Source organism: Rattus norvegicus, chromosome 1, assembly GCF_036323735.1.
Source record: "Rattus norvegicus strain BN/NHsdMcwi chromosome 1, GRCr8, whole genome shotgun sequence".
Classification (NCBI taxonomy): Eukaryota; Metazoa; Chordata; class Mammalia; order Rodentia; family Muridae; genus Rattus; species Rattus norvegicus.
The window spans coordinates 114932315-114959208 of record NC_086019.1 but is presented as its reverse complement, the minus strand read 5'-3'; the positions used below and the strand labels follow the sequence as shown (position 1 = coordinate 114959208).

Here is a 26894-nt window from a genome sequence, read left to right as displayed (position 1 = left end):
AGACTATATGGGTTAAAGTACATGCATTCTTGGTGTTTTCATGGACTGAAATGGCATGGTGCGTCTTGCAGAATGTATCCCTGGCATTAAGCAATCAGTGACTTCTGAGAAAGCCTTCAGGAAATGCTGAATGATTTAAATTTATCTGTTTCACTCTTAGCCTCCAAGACTCCATTAAACATCTTTCCTCATTGATGAATAAAAGTTCTGAATATTTCTATTTTGATGCCTATTGTAAGAAGTGTCATTTTCTATTATTGTACCTAATGTCTTTGCCATGTATTTTATTATATCAGAGCTAATACCCACCTCCATGTAGGAAACTTTTTATTGTAGAAACATCAAAATGTTAAACAACCATAACACTTGAATTTTTGATGTATGTTGTTGCTTACCAAAAATAATAAAACCCACTTTGTTTTGAGTCATTTTGATAAAATAATCTCTGTGAGGAATAAATAAGAAATATTCCAGCTGTCAGGCTGGTGACAGGAATGTGATTAATGGTCAGCCTCACACTGAATGTCATGAATGCTTGATGGTCTGTAAAGTAGAAAGTAGGGAAAGAAATTTAAGGTAGCAACTGAAAAATATCACACCAAATAAAACAATGAAAAGGGAGAGTTTCAAACTTCATTCACAATTTTAGTTGTATGTTTCTATAAAGGTCTATGGAGCGTGCAAGGAATTGCATGATTCTAATATCTATGAAGAGCTGTCAAAATCTATGAAGAGCAGCCAAAAGTACCATGCACTAAGAAATGTACTATAAAATCCTTAACTGCTTATGAAAGCTACATCTTCTTATTCTCCACAGGTTCCCAAGGTTTTCTTATCTATGCAGAGATGTGCATGAAAGTTCCTTGGTTGTGAGCTGTGGGATTAGCCCAGAAGTTAAGAGCACTAGATAAAATACAGTAGACTCAAAGTTTATTCCTAGCATCCACAGGAAGTCAACCGTCTCTGTAACTTCAGGCTAGGGCATCTGGTACTCCACATGCGCACGCGCGCGCGCGCACACACACACACACACACACACACACACACACACACACACACATTCCTCACTCATACACAAACATCCACCCATACATTAAAAAGCAAAACAGATCATTAAAAGGGGGAACTCTTGAATCAACAGAGGACATTCAGCATCAGCAGTAATGTTTAAGCATGTCTCACCCCACTATCCCATTCCTAAAATCTAAGCTTCAACAAGAAAGCTTACTTTCACTGCTCAGTCTGTCTTCCCTTCCCTTTCTCCCCAGAAACAATCTCATCTGAGTCCTGGATGAGTTCTTTATACTTTTATACATTAGTTTTTCAAAAAAAGGACGTTTATTTTCATAGGCATCATATAAGTAATAATCACATAACGTATAGTTAAGAATCGGGAAATACACAAAAATACATTTCAGAGACTCAGGCCAGGCACAAAGGTAAGAGAAGCATTTTTGTGACAGTGAAGTTGACATTGAATTCCTAAGAAAACATGGAATGTATATCTCTCACTCTGCTTACATTTAGCAGAAGCACCATAATACTTACTAAATGGTTAAAGACAAAGTTAACACTTAATTTCCACATAATTTATGCAAGGTTCAACATCTTTTTTTAATAAATAGAATCTGTGAAGATTCAAGTTAGCCTATTAAAGATTTAACGTATACTTTTTTTACTTTTTATTTATTTGTTTGTGAATGTCAATTGTGCAACCCAATACCACACATCTCTTTGTCTCTTCATATCTGCAGTTAGCCCTTGCAACCTACCTCCAAAATAAAATAAAATAAAATAAGTAAGAAAGAAAAATCTCATCACAGTGTGTCACACAGTATACATTTTTGCCCATACTCTTTACTTGCAAATGTTCATTGCAATGAGTCATTGGTTTGGTTTGAGATCTCTGACTTCAGCTACATTATCATTGATAATTTAGAGTAGAATTCTATGGTGCTCATGACTTTACCTAAGCCAAACACCTACCTCTACAAGACTGGATACTATGGTCAGTTAGAAGGATAGATGGCTGTCAAGTTTCTACTAACTACCAATTGTTAAAATCCCATCTAATACTTGGTATAGAAACAATGTGTGTTTTGAAATTTTCAGCTTGGCTAATACATCTAATTCTTCTTTTAAAAGTCAAGTGTTATATTTGAATCTACATAAAGAGAAAACCACTTGGGTCCTCTGTTCTTGTGACACTAAGAGCCCAATATCATCTCCTATAAGACATACAATCTTAGCATCTTTGACAAAGTTGTCTAAAAAATTTCCCATGAGTACTAACTCTCCTTAGCTAATACACTGAAAGTGATGGGGTTGAAGTTTCTGCCACCAAAGGGTGTTACAGGGTTTTCTTTCCCCATGGCAAAATATCTTTATTAGGTGAGGTTGTTATGTGTACCTGCTGTTTCTTTAAAGCACAAATTCAATGAGTTTATGTAATCTGTCTGAAGGGACAAAAGTTTCACTAATGAATCCCATTGCTATGTAACTGAAAAATTGATTTGAGGAATATGACCAGAATACATGAACATTTTGCCCAGTATATGACAAAGCAAAACACAGAAGAGGAAATATTAATAGTAAAAAGAATTGTGATACCTTACTACCCTCACCCAGGAACTGTTTATTTCCTGCATTTCATTCTTCTTGTCTTTGCTGAGGATAGTATCTGTGCTCCAGGCTGAAGAATTAAGGAGTACTTGATGGTTTCCTTTATCACAGTACATTTTTCAATATCCATAGAAATTCTAGAGAATTGACTTCATTTTAAAAAGCTTCATTAAAAATTATTCATGGCCTTTGTGGTTCAATTTGAAAATATGTCCTTTGGAAAAAAAAACAAATATTTTGAAATCTGGATTTAGGATTCAAGTTCTACACAATTATATAGTTTTTGTGATGGTTTGTATATGCTTGGCCCAGGGAGTGGCACTATGAGGAGGTGTGGCCTTGTTGGGTTAGGTGTGTCACTGTGGGCATGGGCTTAAAAGCGTCTTCCTAGCTACCTAGAAGTCAGCCTTCAGATTAAGATGTAGAACTCTCAGCTCCTTCTGTGTCATGCCTGCCTAGATGCTGCCATGTTCCCCACTTGATGTTGAACTGAACATCTGAAACCTGTTAGCCAGCATCAATTAAATGATGTCCTTTAAAAGACTTGTCTTGGTCATGGTGTCTGTTCACAGCAGTAAAACCCTAACTAAGACAGTTTTCATAAGGTTTTTCTTTTATCTGAGCTGGTTCCCTGTTTTGAACTTATATGTATCACATACCTTTATATATGTATCAACAGATTTAGTAATATAATATTCTTGATAAGCTCTTAAAATATAAAAAGATGTGAGCTGTACAAGACTATCACAGCTTCCTAGTGCAACATGGCCTATCATACCGTGATGTACATTTACATACAGGGTCGCCATTTTAATAAGATTAATAATACATAATAATTCACATTTCAAGAGAATGCTTTCCTCACCAAAGTATTGCTAATCTCCAAAACCATAGAAAATGGAGAAACTTTGACTTCACATGAATCTTTTCAAATCCCATAATCACAGAGCATTTTTCTAGAGATTTTGTACATTTTTCTGATATTATGGGGTTTATGCCATTTTTAAAGATTTGGTTTTTTTCAGTTATTCATATGTGTGTGTGTACATGAGTAGATGACATAACAAGGCTTAAGACTCCATAGAAATGGAATTTAGGATCTTTATGAACTGACAGACATGGGTGCTGGAAACTGAATTTGAGTCTTTTGCAAGAACACAAAGCATTATTAACCACAAAACTGTCTCTCCAGCCCCAGATTTATGCCTTTAGTACTATGCTGCTTATTTACTTGTTTATTCATTTATTTGTTCATTCATTTGCTCATTCATTCACTCTCTTTGTTTGATGCATGTGTGTATATGTGTCCATGCCTGTATCTCAATCAACCCTGGTTGGTCTTGAATTCTCTAAGTAGCCTGCTTACAATGACTTTGAAGTCCTGACACTCCTCCCTAGTACTACCAAGTACTAGGATTACAAGTGAAAAACACTGTATCAAATAAAATATTCTTTAAAAATTATTATTATTTGCTGTCTTAATTTTGGACAACAAATAAAACACAGAAGGCACTAAATACATGGAAATATTCACATATATAGATATGCAAACTTTGTGATAGGGAAAAGTCTGTTTTGTGATATTCTTTATGATTTAAAAAATTATTTTATAGCATATACATTTGTGTATATTTAGTATTAATATATAAAATAAAATATTTTCTTGAATTAGTATTCTGAAAGTGAAAATACTTTTTCATTATATATTGTCTCACTCAAGCTTGCTATAATCAATCTTCACATTTCCTAAGTCAGCTCCAAGAGATTTAAAACAATCTTTCCTATTTCATTCCACTAGACTATAAAGTATTATCTTTGAGATCTTTATCAAAAGTAGATAGAGAAGTTGGAGGGATAACTGGAAAGAAGAAAAGGAAAGGAGGCAGAGGACATGGACACAAGGAGAAGAAAGTAGAGATGATAGACAAAGAAGAGGAGGAGAAGGAATAGGAAGAAGAAAGGAGGAGAAAGAAAGGGAGAGTTATGACATGGGAAGAGAGATTGCAATTCTTATTTCAGGAGAAATATGAGTTGTGTTAAGTTTCCAAAGCCTGGTCATGATGAAACAAGAATTCTCTAGAAACAATCTACTCTCAAATCTAATACAAATGTCTTTATTGGTTTGGAAAGTAATATTACTACATAAAATAGAACTTTTTAAAAAAAAGTTCCTAACCTCATAACTAAAGGTGAGCCTTAATGTATTAAACCATCCAATTCTATGACTATTCCTCAAAATATCTAGGATTGATTTCTTGATTAAAATTTCTAGCTAATATCTACAACACATTATAATGTGTTTTAGTGGGCATCAGAATTATTATAACATATTTTTAAAATTTCTGCCCAATATTAAAAGCTATGAGGATGGACAATTTTTACATCTATTAAAGAGACTGATATTAGTACTATTGTCCTTTATAATGAAATTATTAAACAATGATACAAAGTCATTGATGTGTCTGTCTTTAAAATATGTTAGGGATTTAACTATAAAGAGTTGAACAAGGAAGTCGGAGTGGGAGGCGCTTAGTGCTTCTCCGGTACCGAGTCGCGCTCACGTCTGTCCTTAAGACTCCCTTCGGTGTGTACAGGACCCTCTTTCCTTCCTCCGCAGCGATCCTACTGCCAGAACTTCACCATGTCCATTCTCAAGATCCATGCCAGAGAGCTTTGACTCCCGTGGGAATCCCACCATTGAGGTGGATCTCTACACCGCAAAAGGTCTCTTCCGTGCTGCGGTGCCCAGCGGTGAGTCCACTGGCATCTACGAGGCCCTAGAACTCCGAGACAATGATAAGACCCGCTTCATGGGGAAGGGTGTCTCAAAGGCTGTTGAGCACATCAATAACACTATTGCACCTGCTCTGGTTAGCAAGAAACTGAATGTTGTGGAGCAGGAGAAGATTGACCAGCTGATGATCGAGATGGACGGCACAGAGAATAAATCTAAGTTTGGTGCAAATGCCATCCTGGGAGTGTCCCTGGCTGTCTGCAAGGCTGGTGCCGTGGAGAAGGGGGTGCCCCTTTACCGTCACATTGCTGACTTGGCCGGCAACCCTGAAGTCATCCTGCTGGTCCCAGCCTTCAATGTGATCAACGGCGGTTCTCATGCTGACAACAAGCTGGCCATGCAAGAGTTCATGATCCTGCCTGTGGGGGCATCCTCTTTCTGGGAAGCCATGCGCATTGGAGCAGAGGTTTATCACGACCTGAAGAACGTCATCAAGGAGAAGTATGAGAAAGACGCCACCAATGTGGGTGATGAGGGTGGATTCGCACCTAACATCCTGGAGAACAAAGAAGCACTGGAGCTGCTCAAGTCTGCGATTGCAAAGGCCGGCTACACTGACCAGGTTGTCATCAGCATGGATGTGGCTGCCCCCGAGTTCTACAGGGCTGGCAAGTATGACCTGGACTTCAAGTCTCCAGATGACGCCAGCCGGTACATCACACCCGACCAGCTGGCCGACCTGTACAAGTCCTTCATCAAGGACTAACCAGTGGTGTCCATTGAAGATCCCTTTGACCAGGACGACTGGGATGCTTGGCAGAAGTTCACAGCTACTGCAGGCATCCAGGTGGTGGGGGATGACCTCACAGTGACCAACCCTAAGCGGATCGCCAAGGCTGCAGGCGAGAAGTCCTGCAACTGCCTCCTGCTCAAAGTGAACCAGATTGGCTCTGTGACCGAGTCTCTGCAGGCGTGTAAACTGGCCCAGTCCAATGGCTGGGTTGTCATGGTGTCCCATCGATCTGGGAAGACTGAGGACACTTTCATTGCCGACCTGGTGGTGGGGTTCTGCACTGGGCAGATCAAGACTGGTGCCCCCTGCCGATCTGAGCGCCTGGCCAAGTACAATCAGATCCTTAGAATCGAGGAGGAGCTGGGCAGCAAAGCCAAGTTTGCTGGCAGGTCCTTCAGGAACCCCCTGGCCAAGTAAGGCATGGACCAGAGATCCCTGGAGCTACCAGATCCTCTGTCTCTGATGTCATCCAGGCGGCTCAAGGCTGGCCCAGTGCTTGCCCCTCCCATGTCACTGCTTCCTTAGACGTCCACCGCTGACCACCTGGAGCCCTGCTGGAGCCTCCAGCTTTGTAATCATGTGATCGGTCTGAATCATTGTTTCTGTCACCTGACTTTCCAGCTAGTGTCTGGAGCCCTCAGAACTCCAGCGTAATCTCTAGGGTGCCCACACCATCAAGACTCACCCCACTGGTTTACATGCAAAAATAAAATCTGCAGAAGCCCCCCCCCCAAAAAAAAAGAGTTGAACACATTTTTACTTTTGATTAAAATGTACAATTTTAATAAGAAAGAAAGATTATCATTTTCAAGCTAAAACCAGTATTTGGTAAATTTAGTTGAAAAATACTTATTATTTTGCTTATACATAGATTCTTTAATGATAATTAAAAAGTCTAATGTTCCGGGATTTAAGTTTCTCCTTTGAAGAATGCCAGGCTGCACCTAATACAAACCATTAAAGACTTTGAGCACAAAAAGATAATCCAGCTTTTGGGTCACTGACTAAATCAGGTACAATCGGAAGAGGGCATTCCGAAGGAGCAGAGCTAAAAGAAAAGCAGATTCTATATAGAAAATTTATTTGAAAATGCAAGGAAAAATTGTATGCATCAGAAAAAAATTTCTTCCATGAAAGGTTAGTGGTCCATAAATATATTCTCCAGGGTAAAGGTGACATTTTGTTGCTAGGCATTTTTTTAACAGTGTTTCAGTACCTACTCTAATTCTGGCATTAAACTCATCGCTTACCTGCTTTAGCCTCTCCAGAACATTGCCCATATGCAAGGTTATGTATGAAGTAACAGCTTGGCAATGTCATATATTTGCTATTGCGTGTGGTGTTTGTTATCTTTTAAATAAATTTTAGCACTTAATGGGCATTCATTGCCTCTGTGTAACTTTTGATGAGTGCCCTGTATTCCAAGATTGATATCAAGAGCCAAGTGTGCAGATATAGAAAACCTAGCAGACAGCTAAACAGTTATTTCAATTATGTGTCAAAAGGGTTACCTACAGTGTATAATATTGTCGTGAAGAGGAAGTAATTCATTTTCTTGAGTATAAAGAGAAAAATAGAATAGAAAAATTTTAACTTATACAATGAATGCTTTCAATAGGTTTAAATACAAGAATATCCAAGGATGACTTACACATGACACAGCAAGAGCTTTACAGTATTGGTCAGGTTCTTTGCTTCCCATAGTAAGCCTTGACAGAGGTACTGGTATTGTATACACTTTGCAGATGGCAAACTGAAGTATAGAGAAACTCACAAAATCCACCTTTTATCACAAAGAATTGAATTGGGACTTGGATATAATCCACAGCCTGTGCTCTTGATGACTAATAAGGAAGGAATGAGGATTTTCTCAGACCCTAGTTTTTCAAAAACCAGTGGCCCATCAGAACAAGAGTGACTCACCATGTTTGAATGAAGGGTCTATATTGTAGGTACTAGAATAGAGCAAGGAAAAAAAGGTACAAAGACAGACTATAATACAGGATAGGAGCTGAGAAAGGACCTGTGAGGTCTGCAGGGATGAATGGCAAACTCTACTATAAAACAGGACAACAAGACAGCATTGGGTGCCTTGAATCCTTGGAGGGAACTTCTGTGTGAGGACCTAATTGAAGACCACTTGAGAGCCTAATGATTGGTGAAGCAGAAATACCAGTCAATTGAGAATTGCCACTTAGAAGAGATGCATGCTCAAGCCCAATGGGACATGGGTAGAGGTTATAAAGTGTGCCCTAAAGGATTCATAAACGAGCTTGCTGCAGCTTCTCACCTGCTCCTGGAGTCTGAGCCATTGATTCCGTGCCACCTCATCCCCAACGCTCAAGTGGAAGTATGGCTAGGCAGCAGGCAATTCAGGGCATAAGTAACATCTATTTATCACCCATCTATATCTATCTATCTATCTATCTATCTATCTATCTATCATCTATCTATCATCTATCTATCTATCATCTATCTATCTATCTATCTATCATCTATCTTTGAAATCTGTCTCTGTCTGTCTATCTCTCTGCCTGTTTTTTACATTTAATATGTAATGACTTAGATCTCCAGATCAGAAGACAACTCTGCAGAATTGGTCCTTTCCTTCGGTTTTGTGGGTTCCAGGAATTGTATTTAGGTTGCTAGGCTTGACAGAGAGCACTGTTTCTTGTTGAGCCTTCTCACTGACCATACCACCATGTTTGCAGTAAATAAGAACTTCATTTTAATATTGTATTTTTAATTATATTTTTTGAGTCAGAGTCTTATGTGTAGTTCATGATAGTTTTGAGTTCATGGTTCTCCTTCTTCAGTGTCTAGAGGACTGAGAATTCAGGTTATACCATCATTATTAGTTTCATGCATATTTCGAAGATATGTATGTACCTCATTAATCTTGACAAAAGCTTAATATAGTAAATGTAGATTTCTCTGAATGCAGATGCTACTTGGCAGGCAGAATAAGACACAGGAACTATTTCATCATGATTCATATAAACCCAGAGGAAGAATCTAATTCTACTATTTTCGTGACTCATTCTAATTGCTTTGCAGATGTTTCCTCCCCAATATTAACATTATTTCCATGGCATTTACCAAGAAACAAATTAAGCATATGTTTAAAGGATAAAGAAAGGCTAAGCTGTTGATTTATGGAACAAGAAATAGGAGCTGAGTATCTACCATTGGCTCCATGTGTGGAACTGCATCTGGCAAACAGTCTGTGACATTTGAAGGCCCAGAAGGTTGATGCATTTGTCTAGCCGCAAACAATGAACTCAAAGCAGAAAGGAAACTTGAGATGTTATTTTCAAAACAATGAGCTTTTTCTTATTTTACAGAAAAAAAATTTTATGCTTTGAATATTCACTGTGCAAATTTAGATTCCCTTCAGAGACCTTCCCATGATTCATCCTCATATAAATAAAAGTATATATCATAAGTTTATGGCATCAAATCCAGCAATCTGGTGTCAACTATAGAACCCTTTCTGTCTCCAAGGAGCTATCTTGCTCATAATATAAGTCTTCAGCTACTGGGTAGATAGTGGTATGTGGTCTTTTCTTTCTGCTGTCTGTTTTATTTTATGAAGCTATTCATATCCCATGTCTGCTTAAATTTCTTTTTTTCCTACCATTCTTGTTTTACTTCTAGTTTCCATTGCTCCTATGCCTGATTTAGGTTGAGATATCAGAGTTTCTAGAACATATGATAGCAATATAGATAAACAGAACCTTCTAAGATGACTACATGATTCTGCATCAACACCAGGAAGGATAAAGTTGCCATTAAACCCCTTTCTCCATTCAACCTCACAGGAAAAAACTACAGGCAACAAAGACATGCTGAGAGTAGAAGATGTAGTCTTCCTCTGGGAAGAACACACCAACTGATTATACAATACCAAGTGGCCATTCCTAAGATACACAAACAAGTAATATTATGCAGACTTGGCAGGTCATATCGACATATTTAGGAATATACACACAGCAATTAATGAAGCCTTCTTAGCTGTGTGCAAGCCATTTTCAGGCATGGAAAAGCATGGCAGACAATGTGGGAGATATGTTTTCTAGGAATTCACATGTTCAGCATTATGAGCTAGCAAAGGAGCTGTGAAGACCAGTATTGTTGACTCAGATATTAGTTCTAAAATCACAGTAGATGTATAGGGAGAATTCAAAGTTGGAAGAAAACCTCAGGAATAAAATGAATCCTATGAACATAATTTGGAAACTTTTCCTTAGCACTCTTAACTTAAAAGTGAGTGCTATCTTTACATAGAATGGTTCTTATTCTGAAGGAAAGGCCTTCCAGAACTGTCCCACCTGGGGATCCATTCCATATGCAGCCACCAAACCCAGTCACTATTGCTGATGCCAAGTAGTGCTTACTGATAGGAGCCAGATATGGCTGTCTCCTGAGAGGCTCTACCAGAGCCTTACTGATACAGATGAGGATGACTGCAGCTAATCATGGTACTGAGAGTGAGGACTCCAACGGAGGAGTTAGAGAAAGGACTGAAGGAGCTAAAGGGGTTTGCAACCCCATAGGAACAATATCAACCAACCAGACTTTGGACCCTCCTGGGCCCTGTCAGTGTTTGACCCCTGCTGAGCCTTGCTAATGCATGTGGAAACCTTTCGTTCCTAACAAAGGAACAACCTGATCTTTCCTTTTGCCTTGAGTGGTATACCTGGGTGGTACACCTGGGTGATAACACTGTTAAATTGGTTCCTGGTTTTTGTTCCTCTTTCTTTGTTCCTGAGGGTGTACGCCTGTTTTCCACCATGCTTCCTGGAATTTTCCACCCAGTGAACTTGGGGCATATAGTCTGTGAACCACAGTAAAAACTTTGGTATTCTCATTACAAAAAAAAAAAAAAAAGAAAGAATGGTTCTTATTATCATGAAACTCAGCTCAAAACCACAGTTCAAAGAGGAATAACTGGAGCTACAGATCTGGCTATAGCTGACACCCAAATGGTTAGAAAAGATAATTGTGGCATTTGTTCCAGAAGCCACATCATCATTACCAGCTGTTCAGGGAGGGAGTGCAGTTCCCTGAAGAATGGTTCATGACTCCTGCTTTGGACATATTGTCCATACCCAAGACACAGATACCTGTGAACTCATCTGTTCTCTCTATGCTATAGTTCCATGCTTGTTTGGGGAAAGCATGTGTCTGCATTGCAATGTGATCTTGAGGAATCATGGAAAGACCATTATCCAAAAGTCATGTTTTCCCTACTGTAGAATTATAAGGAAAAAATTCTAGATAATACGTTGAATATTTTAAATATGCCATGCCATGTCCTCATTTGTACTTTGTATCAGTGAGACTCACTCATATAATGGTTCCCTAGGCAGCATCATACTTTATATTAGGACACATAAGCACATGTACACACAAAAGCACACACAGAGACTCCATTTTCCACAAACACTCTCACATACACTGCAAAAAAAAATCCATTACACCTACACCTACCATACATATCACATTGACACACAAATGTATAGGTTACATATATACACATCTGTATATTCAAACGTAAAGATCAAATATTCATTTTGCACATATACATACAACACATAAACATACAAAACATAAAAAATACACAAACATACTATATGCACATACACACAAGCATACTATACATATATGTAAACACTATATATATATATACATACAACACACACATACATACAACACACACATACTCACACACACACTCACACACACACCCACAAACATATATACTATGTACATATACACTTCATGAATATATATACCTGTAAAAATTATAATTCATTTTTTACAATAGAAAAGGGGCAATAACTTAAAATGTATTTTGAATTATGATTAAAATGGCCTCATTCTTGGAAACCTACTTCTGAAGTCAGGTATGGAGACACAAGCCTATTATTAAGGAGGCTGAGGCAGGAAGCTTTGAGTTTGTAGCCAGCTTGTGATATATAGTGAGACCATGTCTTAAACAAGTAAACAAAACAAAAAACAAAAAAAATATTAAGCCACAAATCTAAGTTCCTTTCTGGTCCTGTTCATTTTCTTCACCTTACTTCTTACTTCAAAGACTGCTGTGCTATTTTTACACATTGTATTTCTGTCACCTAGTGAGGAACTCACTGACTAAGGAAAAAATATGACTTCTACTTGTAACTGATGAAGGAACCATGTCCTTGGAATCGCAGGTGGCAGGCTAAGGTGAGGTGCTAAACAGAGAAGGGAACATAGCTCACAGTCCAGAAGCACATTAGCTTCATGGCCATTTCTAACACACCATTACACACCAGTTCATTGATTCAGAGGCTCTACAGGGCACAGCAGTCTTCTCTCACACTATATTTGAAGTTGAGGAAAATACAATCACCCACGCTAGAAAACCTTCATCTCTGTTTGCTCACTTAGCTGTTTCTTCATGTCTGATTTTCATACTGGAAAAACTATTTGAAACCAGTTTAACATTCAGACACCTTCTGAATGATAGGTCTCAGAGGCCTGTCCGTGGAAAGCCTGCCCTACAGCTCTTGCTTCGCTGCGAAGGTGCACTTACTGCAGCGTCTTTGCCATTTATATTTTCTCTATCATAAAAATCTGCTTAGTTATTTTCCCAGAGGGAATGCAATGACTGCAAAGCAATTATTTTTTTCTCTTATCTCAAATTAGGCCATAGGATTTCTGAATTGGTACACTATTTCTGAGAAATAGTTAAAAAAAAACATTTCTTTTTTAGGTAAGGTCACCTCTGTTAAACTCCAGCCCCCTGCCTCCTTACACAAAGGTTGGTTGCATAAGTAGGAATTCAAGGATTCTTCTTTCTTTTGATTTTTTTTATGATGTGTGTGTGTGGGGAAACTTCTACCTGGATCTGGCTGTTCCCACTCACATTTTCACCTTTATACATATGCCTTCTGACAGAGACTCTGTTTCATTTAATGGTGCTATAAATTTTCACCAGATGAAAAATTCACATTTAAAAGAAAGTTTATGAATCAGAGTTCTAAAATGTGAGAGTTTTGAGAGCCTGTTGGTGGTGTGCAATATTCGGCCAGGCTTTCCAAGGTGTGAAATCCCCTTTTAGAAGTAAAGAAGAAAGAAAGACAGAAGGGTAGAGGAGGAAGGTAGAGAAAAAGGGAGGGAGGAAGAAAGAAAGGAAAGATAAAAGAGAGCAGGAGGGGTATTATACCTTAAACTCTTTCCTAACTGTCAGGAAATGTTCACTGTACAGAACACTAGTCTATTACCTCCACTCCTAGGTCCTCAAGTTACCTACACTACCGATTCAGTGACAACGTCTCCCATACCTGTATTTAGGAAACCACAAAAAACCACGAAAAGAGCAAAAGTTATAATATGTTCAGAAAGTTTCTTTTCTGGTCATGTAATTGGATTCTATAGGCTGCTTGTATTTGTATAATGATCCTTTCCTCCTTAGATTTATCACACACATGTACACGCCACATGCACACACACGCACATGCACACACACACACACACATCTATTTGTTTTGCCAGCTATGTTTTCCATATTATTATTATTATTATTATTTTTTGGTTCTCTTTTTCCGGAGCTGGGGGCCGAACCCAGGGTCTTGCGCTTCCTAGGCAAGCGCTCTACCACTGAGCTAAATCCCCAACCCCCATATTATTTATTCTATTCATGAGGGCTTCCACTGAGGTTTTAACTTGGCTTATTGGGTTTTTAAACGTCTGACATCATTTTAATTTGAGGTTGGTTTAGTAATGTTCTTTACTGGATTCTACGTTTACGTCTTAGATTAACTTCCACATATCATTCTTCTCATTGCTTTTGTTCTCTTATACTATAGCTATATTCTTTTTGCACTCTTACATGTCTGCATTAGCGAACACCACCCCAGGGTTAGTACATTTCTTGCTGACCCTTTCCTCTGTTGTCTTCTAGTACAATGTCCATTCCTCATTGTGCTACCAGCGGCTGGGGCCCAAGGTCTTGGGAAGGTGGAGTCATAGGTCTCTGGGGTCAGGAGGTGCAGGGCCTACACTAGCCATAGAGATCCCATAAAAGTGGGTGGTTTCTATGATGAGAAAAGTGTGGGCTTAGTCTGAAGTATAGATCTGAATGATCCCAGAGGAGTCGGTCAGCATCACAACACACTTCAAGGAGAGAACGAGCAGAAGGGTGAGCAAGTAAAAGGAAGAAATCAGTATGAGGCAAAGAGGACTGAAAAGCAAAGTTGGCTGCACATTTTCATTTAGCTCTGGGAATTTAAACAGTTTCCTCAAGGGCTGACTCCAAGTGAGTTTTAATGCAACATCTGGAAATTTGATACATATATCTAAGTACATATGGAATACAAACTATGTTTTGGAACATACACACATAAAATTTCAAACATACTGTATAAATAAGCAATAAAGACAAGACCCTGGACTTCTCTGGAGCGCACACTTCTCTCTGGCGTGCACACTTCTAGGGTAGCAGCATGTGGTGCAAGAGCCTCCTTCCATATGAAAACATTTTCTGTTGCTGATCCAGAGGACAATTCTCTAGATGAGTATGAGCTTGGTTTGATGGCTTCAGACAAAGCGTCTGCTTTTGTGATAAACCTATCGGAGATTTTGGTTCATTACTGCTGGATAATATCTTCACTTTGGTTTTGAGGTGAAAAGACAGCAGCCCTTTAACTTTGTGAGACGGAATCAATGGATGCTTAAAGAAATTTAATAGGGTGAAGAGCATTATGCACACAGGCATCGGGTGCTCTGAAATTCATTGTCGTTGCCTTAAGCATTCAAAGGAAATTCTCAAAGACTCTGTTACAAAGCAAGATCTTTTTACCAAATTTCTTCAATATTTGTAATATTCATATTGATAAGAATTCTAAAATTATGAAGCAAATAAAGAGAAAAAATAAAATAAACATGACATATTTTAAATGTACCTGGCAACAACAAAATCTTAACAATTACCTTATAATACCCTATAAAGTTCTGCATATGTATTCATGGAATCAATGCTATGTTGTTCTGCTCCACAAGGCAGCATGCTAAGTGTAATTGCCCTGTGATATGCAAATGCATAGAGAGCATTATTCATGAACAAAATGCCTTTCTATAAATCAGCTTACATTTAATACAAAGCATTGTGTAATATAAGGTTCTTTCTAATAATAAAAATTAGAAAACAATAGTGGAAACAGACGTTTTTTGTTTTCTTTTTTACCTGTGGTTTTAGCATCTTCTTCATGTCCATGAATACATACACATGCACGGAGTTGGAGAGGGTCAGTGACAGCAAGAACAAGAACAAGGGCAAGAGGGAGAGTGGATGAATTTTGGGAATATTTTGGTACCCAGGAGTCAGAGACTGGTAAGGAAATTCATTCTGTTTAGTGTGTGTGTGTGTGTGTGTGTGTGTGTGTGTGTGTGTGTGTGTGTTGTAACTATCGAACATAATATAAAAAATAGGGATACAGTATTGTTTTGAAATACCAATTGGGATAGATTTATTTTATTTTAAAGGTGATAAAATCGTCTGATGTATCTCTACATCTGATGTCAAAGGTCTCTTCAGATCTCAGACTCCTTTTAGCTTTGTTGACGACGACCCACTTTTATCTCTTGGCCTGGCCCCACACACTGTTAGTAGCTTTCCTTGGCAGGAATCTTATGACTCTGCCATCAACATCTTAGGGTCTTCAACGAAATTCAGGCTTCACTCCCACAACTTCACACAATGGCCTCTCTGAGACTCTAGGAGGGATATCCCAAGCACACGCCTGTCCACAGTAGCTTTCCTTAGTCATAGAGGGATATTTCACAATCTAATAATAATCTTGTCTAATAATCTTGATTGTAAAGCCAGAGCCATGTGTCTGAAACTGCCAGGTTCTTCTGTTTGTTGGGGCTGGAACATGACCCCCTTGTTCAAATACATTTTCTTCAGATTTCTGTTTTCGTCATTGCTTAAGCTTTTCTTTAATCCCCTTTCATTAACTTTAATTCTTTTCCCAAGTTGGGATAGTAGCTGGGCAGGTCTTACCCTGAAGTCACCATTACTTTTATTCCATTTAGGATCAGACATCATTTTTAAACTTTTTATCTTTTGAGCACCGAGTTTAGCTCTATTTCCTGGTGCTCTCTTTTTCCCCCAACTGTACATTTTGTAGCTGAATTTGAATCTAGCAACATGACTGCTCTGGCAAGAGATCACATCCAAAGACCTAGATTCTAGCCTGTGACTTGGCTAGAATGCAGAGATGCCACACACCTTTAACCCCTCAGGGTGGAATTCAGACATGCCCTTAGTATACACTTTCAATCCCAAACAAGGAATCTTTTTCAGAGGAAAGAACAGCGCAGAGAGGGAGGGTATAGTTCAGTGAGTGAAGTTCAGTTGAGACCAGGCAATGAAATGGAGTTTAGTTCAGTCAGTTCAGTTCAGGAAATGGAGTGCAGTTCAGTCAGTTCAGTGGAATTTAGTTTGTGCAGTTCAGTTCAGGTCAGCAGAGGCAGCTGAAGCCAAAGAAATAGTGGAAGCCAGAAGATTAGAACAAATTGCCATAGTTAGTTTGAGGCCAAGCAGAGCAATTCAGTGAAAAGCCGAGAGAAGTTAGTCTTAATCAGTCAGCTTGGAGAGGATTTGGGGACAGAATTAGTGAGTTGATCCAGCCACCAGAGATCAGAGAGAGATGGAAAGGGTGAATTTATGCAGCAGCAAGCTTCTGAGATGACAATCACAACTGGTGAATAAAAGTTACATTTACATTATTTCATATTTTACCTTATTCAACTTGCTTTTATTTTCATTATACATCTGTATAAGGATAGCCATGTGACACAGTCAATACCAGAATGTCTTGATATCTCCTATGTTGATGTCATTAATTCAAAACTCTTCAATTTAGCCTTAGGAAGATTTTTTTTAAAGACAAAGACAGTAAAGCCAAACTATTACAAGGCAACTTACTAATATTCTTTCTCCTCTGAAACATCTTGAGGCTGTCATTATTGATAATTGGTTTCAACACCGCTGTCTTCCATGCCACTACTAATATGGCTTATTAAGCCCCCTCCAAACAGTTAACTGCTTTTCTAATCCAAAGTCCCAAAATCTAGTTTCCACCAAGCACAGTGAGGTCTGTCACAGCAATATATACCCAGCTCTCTGGTACCAATTTGGTTTTCAAAAGTCCAAGCCAGGTCCAGTATCTTTCTCTCTCTTCCTGCTATGGATCTGGATATAACTCTCAACTACTTCGTTAGCACCATAACCTTATCTGCCTGTATGCTGTCAAGCCCCCTACCAAGATGTAACTGTAAGTAACCTCCAATTCAATGCTTTATTTTATAAGAGTTGCTTTGGCTAGGATGCCTTATCACAGCAATAGGATACTGATTAGCACAATTGGGTAATGATAGAAACACTTTATGTGGTCCTAGAAGAAAACAAGACAAAATTTAGAAATTATTTAAATCATGAAGTGTGAAATTCCTTCAGAGACCCCTTGTCTCTCCCAAGGGGCAAACTTCTGCCACAGATTCCCAAGGTAGAGTTGCCCCATTGTCTCTTTTATCCCACACGGTGTTGGCATTCCTTCTCTCTAGCTGGAGTTTTTCTATCTTAAAATCTCTCTTGCTTCCTCTTCATACTACCTCTTACCCTGTACATGAATCATATCTCTCTGCCTCTCTGTTTGTCTCTGTCTCTCTGTCTCTGTCTCTCTGTTTTTCTGTCTCTTTGTCTCTCTGCCTCTCTCTGCCTATCTCTTTTTCCTGCACCCTACCCTGATCATTTTGTATGTGTGTACATACCTGGGTACTCTCATTGTATAGGTCAGGGGACAGCTCTTTAGAGGAGGTTCATCCTTTTCAGCATGATGAATCCAGAGATTGAAATAAACCATCAGACATGGGGGTGAGCGCCTTTATCTGTAGAGTTATGTTGCAATTTCTTTGCTTCTTTATCATAAAGACATTTGTGACTAATTTGAACTGCTCTCAATGTCATTCAGGGTAATCTTATCATCTTAGCATCTTAAATTCTTAGTTATTACATAATAAATATTTTTAAAGCTAACTGTGGCATACTGGTTTGGGTGATGTTTCAGTCAAATGTGTGAATTATTAAGCAAGTTTTTATTGAGAAGTATATAACTGGTAAAATAATGATTAAATTGTAGAAATTCATGCAATCACATTTTATGTTAATTAAGAAAGAAAAAGGAAGGGAACAATAGTAGTTGTTCTTATAATAATTTTATTCTGACAAGAAGAAATGTGTGATTGACATTAGTATCTTTTTTGGGTACAATTTAATTACTTAAAATAAGATTTATACTTATAAATAACTAGGATGGTAAATGTCAGTAAATAATAGATATGGAAAGGTAAGGAGGTAGATAGATAAATGGATAGAAGGACGGATAGATAATGACAGATGACAGAGATATATAGAGATAGAGAGATCTTATATAGATATAGGCAGATAGATTACTCATAATTTTCAACTTATTCTATACATTTGAAATTTATTTTACTATTTATTTACTTGTATGTGCATGTATATGTCATATGTATACATATGGAAAACATTAGAAGACTTAATCCTCATAATTTTTTAATATTTCTTCTTATTATGAACTATTGAAAGTGGCCCATTCCACTCAAATTATGAAGAATAAAGTCTAGTTAAGGAATATTCATTATTACTCAACAAACATTTATCAACTGTCTAACATGGTCAAGAAAATGTATGGAGGACATAATGCTGAAAATTAGCATTTATTTTTATAGTTAATAAATCAATGTTTATATTATTAACTTAAATGCTCTAAATGCTTAATATATATTAATAGGTAGATTATATGCAATGCACCCTTTACTACTGAAGAGTGTAGAATGAGAAGAAACACAGTCAATGGCTGCATAATCTAATCCAGAAATTAATTCCTATGGAGAGTTAGCAAGATGCAAGGACTTCTATTGTGCATGGATTTTATGAGGTACAAGTTGTCTTAAATTGTGGCTTCATGGATTGTTATTTATGTATAGTATAAAATAATTTTTATGATATTGAAACTGAGTCTTCATTATAAGTGCTCCAGGCAGTATTTTTGTATTTATGATTTTTTTAGCCTTTTTCACTAACTAACATTTCACAAGTGGAGTTCATTCATCTGTTTTTCTGCCACAGAAGAAGCACTCCTAGGTTCTTAGGTTTTCTGGATCAAATTTTGCATACATTTTCTTTTCCCAAGTCTCCAATAATTTATAACCCCTTGACTCTCCTGTATTTATTTAGTCTGTGTGCTTGAGGAAAGAGCAACTGACTTTCAACTAAGAGGGTAAAACCTGACACTATTACTGATGCTATAGTGATTTTACAGACAGGAGCCTAGCATGACTGTCCCTGAGAAGTCCAACCAGCAGCTGACTGAGATATATGCAGATACTTACAGCCAGCCATTGGACTGAAGTCTGGAACCACTGTGGAGGAATTAGGGGAAGGATTGAAGAAACTGAAGGGGAGGGGGACCCCATAGGAAGACCAGCAGTCTCAATGACCTGGGACACCTGGGAGCTCCCAGAGACTTAGCTACCAACCAGGCAGCATATACAGGCAGGTTGGAGACCCTCCCCTCATATAGAGCAGAGGACAGCCTGGTCTAGGCTCAGTGGGAGATGAGCATAATCCTCCAGAAGCTTGAGGCCCCAGGGAAGGGGAATGCCTGATGGTGTGGAAGGGAGCACCCTCTCAGAGGCAAGGGTGAGGGGAGGAACTATGAGAAGGGGTAAGGGGTGGGGGCAACAACTGGAATGTAAATAAATAAAATAAAAAACCCTCTTCAAAATAAAATGAAGGAAATATATACAAAACTGAAAAAAGTTAAAACTATGACAAGCTGAGACATGAGAGCTATGTGTGTGTGGGCCCTTAGAGCAGTGCTGGAGCTGTTCTGAGATGCACGAATGCACATGGGGACCTGAGCTGGGGCGTAGATGGGAGCACTACACAGGAATGGTAAAGCCTGGAAGACCAAAATGAAAACAGCTCTCCATCTTTGTCAAGATACAGAAATGTCGAGGGGATTGTCAGAAGTTACCTGCCACAACTGATACATAGATAAGAAATATAGGAAACATACAACAGTGCTGACTCCTAACATACTTAGAATGAGGAGCAATTCTAGGTAAGGTAGCAGTGATCTAATGTACTGTGCTTGAGATCACAAATTATCAAACTATGATTTACCCTCTGGGGTCTAAAGTTTATTATGGAAAGGAATTCGACAGTCAGGAGGCAATGTTTTTCTAGTGCACTTTCTTTGACAACTCTGGTATCCTGTATAATGAACCCTCCGTTCTCAAGGGGAATCTATTTGTTTTAAGTTGAATGTACCCTACAGAACCTGAGCACAGAAATGTGAAAAAGACACAACTAAGTAAACTATCCATTTTCCTGGCTGTGCTGATAGCTGCAGGCATGTCAGTAATTTAGAATCTGGGAGATTTCTGTTAGAACAAATGAAGAAAATTCTTATTATTCCCTGTTTTTATGGTGGGGGATATGTACTGGGCAGTTTGGGACTTTTGTTTGCTTTGTAAAGAAACACAAGAGGACATGGACAACGTCTTTGAATACAGGATAGCAGCCATGCACACTTCGATATTTTTATTTAAGAAATTTTGGTTTCATATGTCATTACTAAGAAAATGCTTGTGCAACGCCCAGTAGATTGTTGAGTCAATCATCTCAACATTTAATGGCCATAATGACTGCAATTGCTTACACTTTGTGAGGGTTTTTTCAAGTTCCAAGTGCCCAATATGTATTGTTTTCACAGGTCCTAAAGTACCAACAATTGATAGTAAATGAGAAGGTAAAGTGGCTTTAACAAAGGACACACACCAAGGCTTCATGTTTACTTTTCCTTGGAAAATTACAGGCATATGCATCCATCAGATAAGAGAAAAAGCATGCAGATATGGTTGTGAACACAGATGGATTCCCAAATTGGTAGAATCTAAGATTCTACAAATGCAAGTATCTCACTGGGGTTTTCTGTAATAATTCACATAGTGGGATTAGTTGCCCACAATATGAATTCATTTATGGTGTCTAATACAGATTGTAAACTCTCCTGAAAAAAAGGAGAGAGAAGAGGAGAGAGAGAGAGAGAGAGAGAGAGAGAGAGAGAGAGAGAGAGAGAGAGAGAATCAGCATGCTTGCCTTACCTCCACCAAGTCAAAATACTATGTCCTTGCCAAATGGAAAGTTCTTTGCTATAGCGGATAGAGGCAGTTTTCAGATTTATGCTTCTGTGTATTACACTTTGGCCATTTCGATTACATTAGCCTTACTGAAGAGCCTCTTACCACAGATACTGCTAGCCTTGCTTCAAGGAGTAAAACACATTCTTTTCTAGTTAGTTTGCTTGAATTTGTACCCAGCAACAACAAACTACCAGAATTTAGCACTTTCTACATGTGAATGAATAACTAGAAATCATTTTATCTACAAGAAACAAGTCTTTGTTTCCTGGTGGTTGGTGAACAGCATAAATTCAAATTCCTTATTTCTTTTCAAAGTTGCCGAGACTTACACTAAATAATATTTCTGATTTTGATCTATTAAAAATTGCTAAACTGAGTCTTATTTATAATATCTAGAAGCTGGAAAGAACCTAAATGTCCCTCAACAGAGGAATGGATACAGAAATTGTGGTACATTTACACAATGGAGTATTACTCAGCTATTAAAGACAATGACTTCATGAAATTTGCAGGCAAATGGATAGAACTTGAAATTGTCATCCTGAGTGTGGTAACCCAGTCACCAAAAACATACATGGTATGTACTCACTGATAAGTGGATATTAGCCAAAAAGAAGCTTGGAATACCCACAATACAACTCACAGACCATATGAAATCCCAGAAGAAAGAAGACCACACAAAAGTGTTCATGCTATAGTTTTACTCGGAAGAGGAACAGAAAATATAATTTTGGAAGTGGAGGGACAAAGAGTGGAGCAGAGTCTGAAGGAAAGGTCATCGAGAGACTGCTCCACCTAGGGATCCATCCCATCTGCAGACACCAAACCCAGACACTATTGCTGATGCCAAGAAGCACTTGCTCACAGGAGCCATGTATAGCAGTCCCCTAAGATGCTCTGCCAGAGCTTGACCAATACAGATGCAGATTTATGCAGCCAGACATTGGACTGAGCTCAGAGATTAATGGAGAAGTTAGGACAAGAACTAAAAGAGCTGAAGGGGTATACAACTCTATAGGAGGAACAACAATATCAAACACCCAGACACCCCAAAGCTCCCAGGGACTAAACCGTTAATCAAAGATGTCTCCTGTTGGATATAGAGCAGAGTATTGCCTTATCAGGACTCAGTGGGAGGGGAGCGGTCCTGAGGAGGATTGATGCTACTAAGGGTAGGGGAATGGTAAGGCTCTGAGGCAGGAATGAGAGTGCAGGTTGGGGAGCACTTTTATAGAGGCATGGGCAAGGTGGAAAGGATAGAAGTTTGTGGAGGGGAAACTGACTGGGAGATAACACTTGAAATGTCAATAAATAAAATAACTAATAAAAAAGAAGGAAAGAAGTTTGCTAAACTACTTTTATCCAACCACCAGAATACTGAAACAAGTGTAATGGTCTAAAGACTACCAATTCTATATTCATATCCAAGTGAAAACTCAGAATGTGAACTACTTTAGAACAAGAGTTTAGGCACATATAAATGATTATAGCAATTTCATAACAGGGCAGAGTAGGTACTAAAGTAAGTCATGGCTTTTTATATACAAAGAAGATAATAAATAAAGACTGTAGACACAAAGGAGAGTCCCTATGAAGGAACAAGCAGGAACTGGAGTGGTACTACCCCAAATCCAAGAATGTCCTGGAAGGCCATGATGTAGCAAATGCTAGCAGAAAACAGGAAGGGATTATGTCCCAAACCTTCAGGCACACTTGAACTTCACTAATTTTATTTCTGACACATTGCCTCCAGATCTCTGAGCCATGCTGAGTTGCTTGGTCAGTGGTACTTTCCCTTGTAGCTCAAGAGATTTATGTGGATGATTCATAGTACAAATTATGCATAATAGTATGCTGTTCAAAAGATCTTCCAAGGGAGGACAGTCACCATAAATAAAGTTAGAATGCTGTGAGGAAATATTATTAAAATATCCCAATCACGTCTTGAGTTCAGGTTATATGTGAGGCAAAACTTACAACCTATTCATCTACAGGCAGTATGGGGATCCATTAGGAATAGTGACCCGAAGCACTCCATCACATTATAAAATACCTTATCCCCTCCACAGCCCTGTGTTCACTGAGGCAAGAAGATGAAATGATTACCTTAGAGAGATTTACAGCCACATATTTACAGAGTTGAACTGAAATGGGTTTTCTTTAATTTACTAGAGTCTTCTCTATAACAGTGTTCGTTGGCATTTAGGTTTTTTTTTTTTCTGTTTGCTTAATTCATAGGCTCCTTTAAAGAAACTTAAACTTGCTTATTTAAAAATAAATGTTTACATTTATTATTTCTTATCATATTTTGGACAAATGGAAACACCATGATGATAATCATTGACAGGGGCTTCTCTGCATATAGAGAATGACAAATTAAAAATTTGCTTTAATGTTCAAACCTATAGACTGTTTCCAATTATCTTGAAACTAAAAATCAATGGAATGAAATTCCTTTTATTTCCTAAGCTCATTGCTGTGACCAGGTAGCAACTATTAGCATCATTTTTCTTTTCTGTTTGTGTATAACAAGCTCAAGTCAGAATTAAAGTTCTCACACTTCTGGTAAATTTCCGTTTGCATTTTCCTGTGTAGTCTTTGATTAATGTACAATTTCCCTGTAACATGAAAATTACCTCATTCTGTAAGTCACGGATCATTTTGCTCTTTCTTTCCACTTCAGTCTTCAAAAAATTAATCTGAAAACAAATAAAATATTATGGGTACACGTTCTCAATTCATTATCATGTTTTATATTTATAAAATTTTGAGATATACTAAAATTATTATAGTGTTAATGTAAATATTGAATAAGAAGGATTAAAGTCTCCAGTAACAAAAGCCTTCATTTCCTTCATCTTCATTCAACTTGTTTATATATTATTATGAAAAGCATGCTCATTGCATTAAAGTTTGTGTACAGTTTCAAAAACATAATTTTTATTGTAGTGAAATTTATTATTCATGTTTATTTTACTCAATAACAATTTATCTACATTATTGTTTAAGAATGAAAGTATTAATGTTTGGGTTACTGATACAAAAAAAATTAATCAAGGTGATGAAGACTACTGTAGCTGATAAAACTCCAAATACAGTGGATTGAATAATTTGGGTTCCTACAAATAGAAGAACAGACCAACATTCAGTTTCACCCTCTACATTTATCCTTTCATGATGACTTCCATTATCATATTTTTCAGTTAGTGTGTATGAGAAATCCATAACACAATAAAAATTACCCCTAATTTTGACTGCAAAATGTAGTAGCCTCTATCGTCGTTTTGATCGTGTTTCAGCTAAGGTTCCCAGGGAGAAACAGCTGCTCTGTAGTTCAGGCAGATGGAAGATGTTATTGACCACCACTCAGGTTGTAATAAGTCAAATATCCTCAGATGGCGAGTGAGAAGAGAGAAGGTTTCAGCAAGACTGAATGAAGTCAGCATATAGAGATACCTGATAGATAAGAGTGGTCATATAGATAGGAGGTATAAGAATGATTCCATATTGAGTCTCTGATAACTTCAAGAGCTGAAACAGCTATACTACATTCTAGAAACCTTATAGCACCTGAATCCTGATCTTTGCTTTCCATAAAGGAATGCTGAAGCCTTACATTACTCATAATTGTCCTGTCCTTAAGAAAATCCACAAATATAGCTTCATTTGCTACTGAAAACTCAAGTCAAGCTATTTGGTAGTTATGACATATATAAAGCAGGCCATGCTTAAAAACTACCATGTCTATTATTTAGGTCATCAGTTCTCAAGATAAATCTGAACTAAAGGGATGTAAAGAAAATACCATTAATCATGGGCACTGTCCCATTAGGTGGAGAATACAAGGTTATTTGTAAAACAAAAGAATTAATGGGAAGGTCATGATGCTATATAAAATTCTGTATATGTGTAGAACCTGAATCTGCCTACTGATGGACAGATTTATAACTAGTTCTACATAAGTATTTCTTTGGCAACAAAAACTTTAAATCATGAAATAGCAATCCTAGTTCCATATATAGTCTTTATCACTGATGCCAAACCCTCATATATTGATATTCAGTATGTTTGTGATAGCTAAAATTCATACTGATTAGAAATATACTGAAATAGACTCCAGTACCAAGTCTATAATTCTTTAAATACTCCACACAGACATAAAGTCTTGAGAATATAAAACTCAAATATATTCAGAATATTTAAAAATATTAGCATTTTGAGATCACTGGTTTAGAATCCCAGAAGGACTTAACTACCCTGCAGAAATAAGCATTCCTAGTATTTCCTTCAGTAATGGCTTTCAGAGAAAAAATACCAAGCCTGTGCAAGAACAGTGCTTCTTTATGCTTGCTGAGAGTAAGAGCTTTGAGGCAAGTCTTGCTTTAGAATTATGTCTCATCCAGGACAAGTTAAGCCATAAAAGTTAACAGGAGTCATGAAATGCAACCAAACACCATTAATATATTTAATTATTATGGTCATACCTGCTACTTTGTCATGTCTGTTGTCGGCCAGGATTCGACCGGGCAAACCCAGAACTGAATGATTTCCAACTGAAACATGCATGCTGAGATAAAAACAAATCCTTTTGTCTTCAAGAAAAGTGTGTTGGAAGATGATTGTATCAAGGTAAATATACTGATCAAATAACATGAATTTTCAGAAATATATTTTTCTTGCACATTTTATTATTGAATAAACAAATTTGTTATTGTTTGGACCAGGAAAAAAGCCTAACACTTTTTGGGAGCAGGCAGGGAGATAAATGTACAAGTTTTCATTTGAATAAATGGGTATAATTTAAAATTCAATCAAGGTCACCATGAAAATGCATCATTCCCTTAAATCTCAAGTAGAAAACCCAGGGGAATCACCTATAAGCTCATCTGGGAGGGAGTGTCTAGAGGAGGTTTTATGGAAAGGAAGACCCAATCTGAATGTGGGTTGTACCACCCTATTTGTTGAATAAAGAAGAAACAAAACACAGATGGCTGAAAAGAACTTAAGAAATGTTCAGCTCCTTAGTCATCAGGGAAATGCAAATCAATGTTACTTTTAGATCTTATCTTGTATTAGTCAGGATGGCCAAGATCAATAAAACAAATGATAGCTTATTCTGGTAAGGATGTGGGGGACGGGATACACATTGCTGGTGGGAGTGCAAACTTATAAAGCCATTATGAAAATCAATGTGAAGGTTCCTCAGAAAGATGATAATTAACCTTACCTCAAGGTCAAGCTACAACACTCTTGGAACTATGCCCAACAGACTCTACATCCTACTGTAGAGACACTTGTTCAACTGTGTTCATTGCTGCTGTATTCATAATAGTCAGAAATCAGAAACAGCCTATATATCTGTATTAGTTTGGGTTTTACTGTTGTGAAGAGATACTATGACCAAGGCAACTCTTATAAAGGAACACATTTAATTGGTGCTGGCTTACAGTTTTAAAGGTT

The 26894-nt window shown here is 37.8% G+C and overlaps 1 protein-coding gene across 6 annotated transcripts in view; it reads right to left on the bottom strand.

Moving 5' to 3' along the window:
* Luzp2 (leucine zipper protein 2) overlaps positions 1 to 26894 on the bottom strand; it is a 386349-nt gene that overhangs the window by 160166 nt on the left and 199289 nt on the right. For 3 of the 6 annotated variants that reach the window (XM_039100987.2, XM_039100988.2, XM_039100991.2), the window contains exon 5: positions 24071 to 24133. The exons of 2 other annotated variants lie outside the window; for them this stretch is intronic. In XM_039100987.2, the coding sequence (XP_038956915.1) occupies positions 24071 to 24133 (63 nt within the window). Of the gene's footprint in view, positions 1 to 1319; positions 5835 to 24070; positions 24134 to 26894 lie in introns of those variants that run through there. One more of the 6 variants, XM_039100990.2, reaches the window with a different exon arrangement.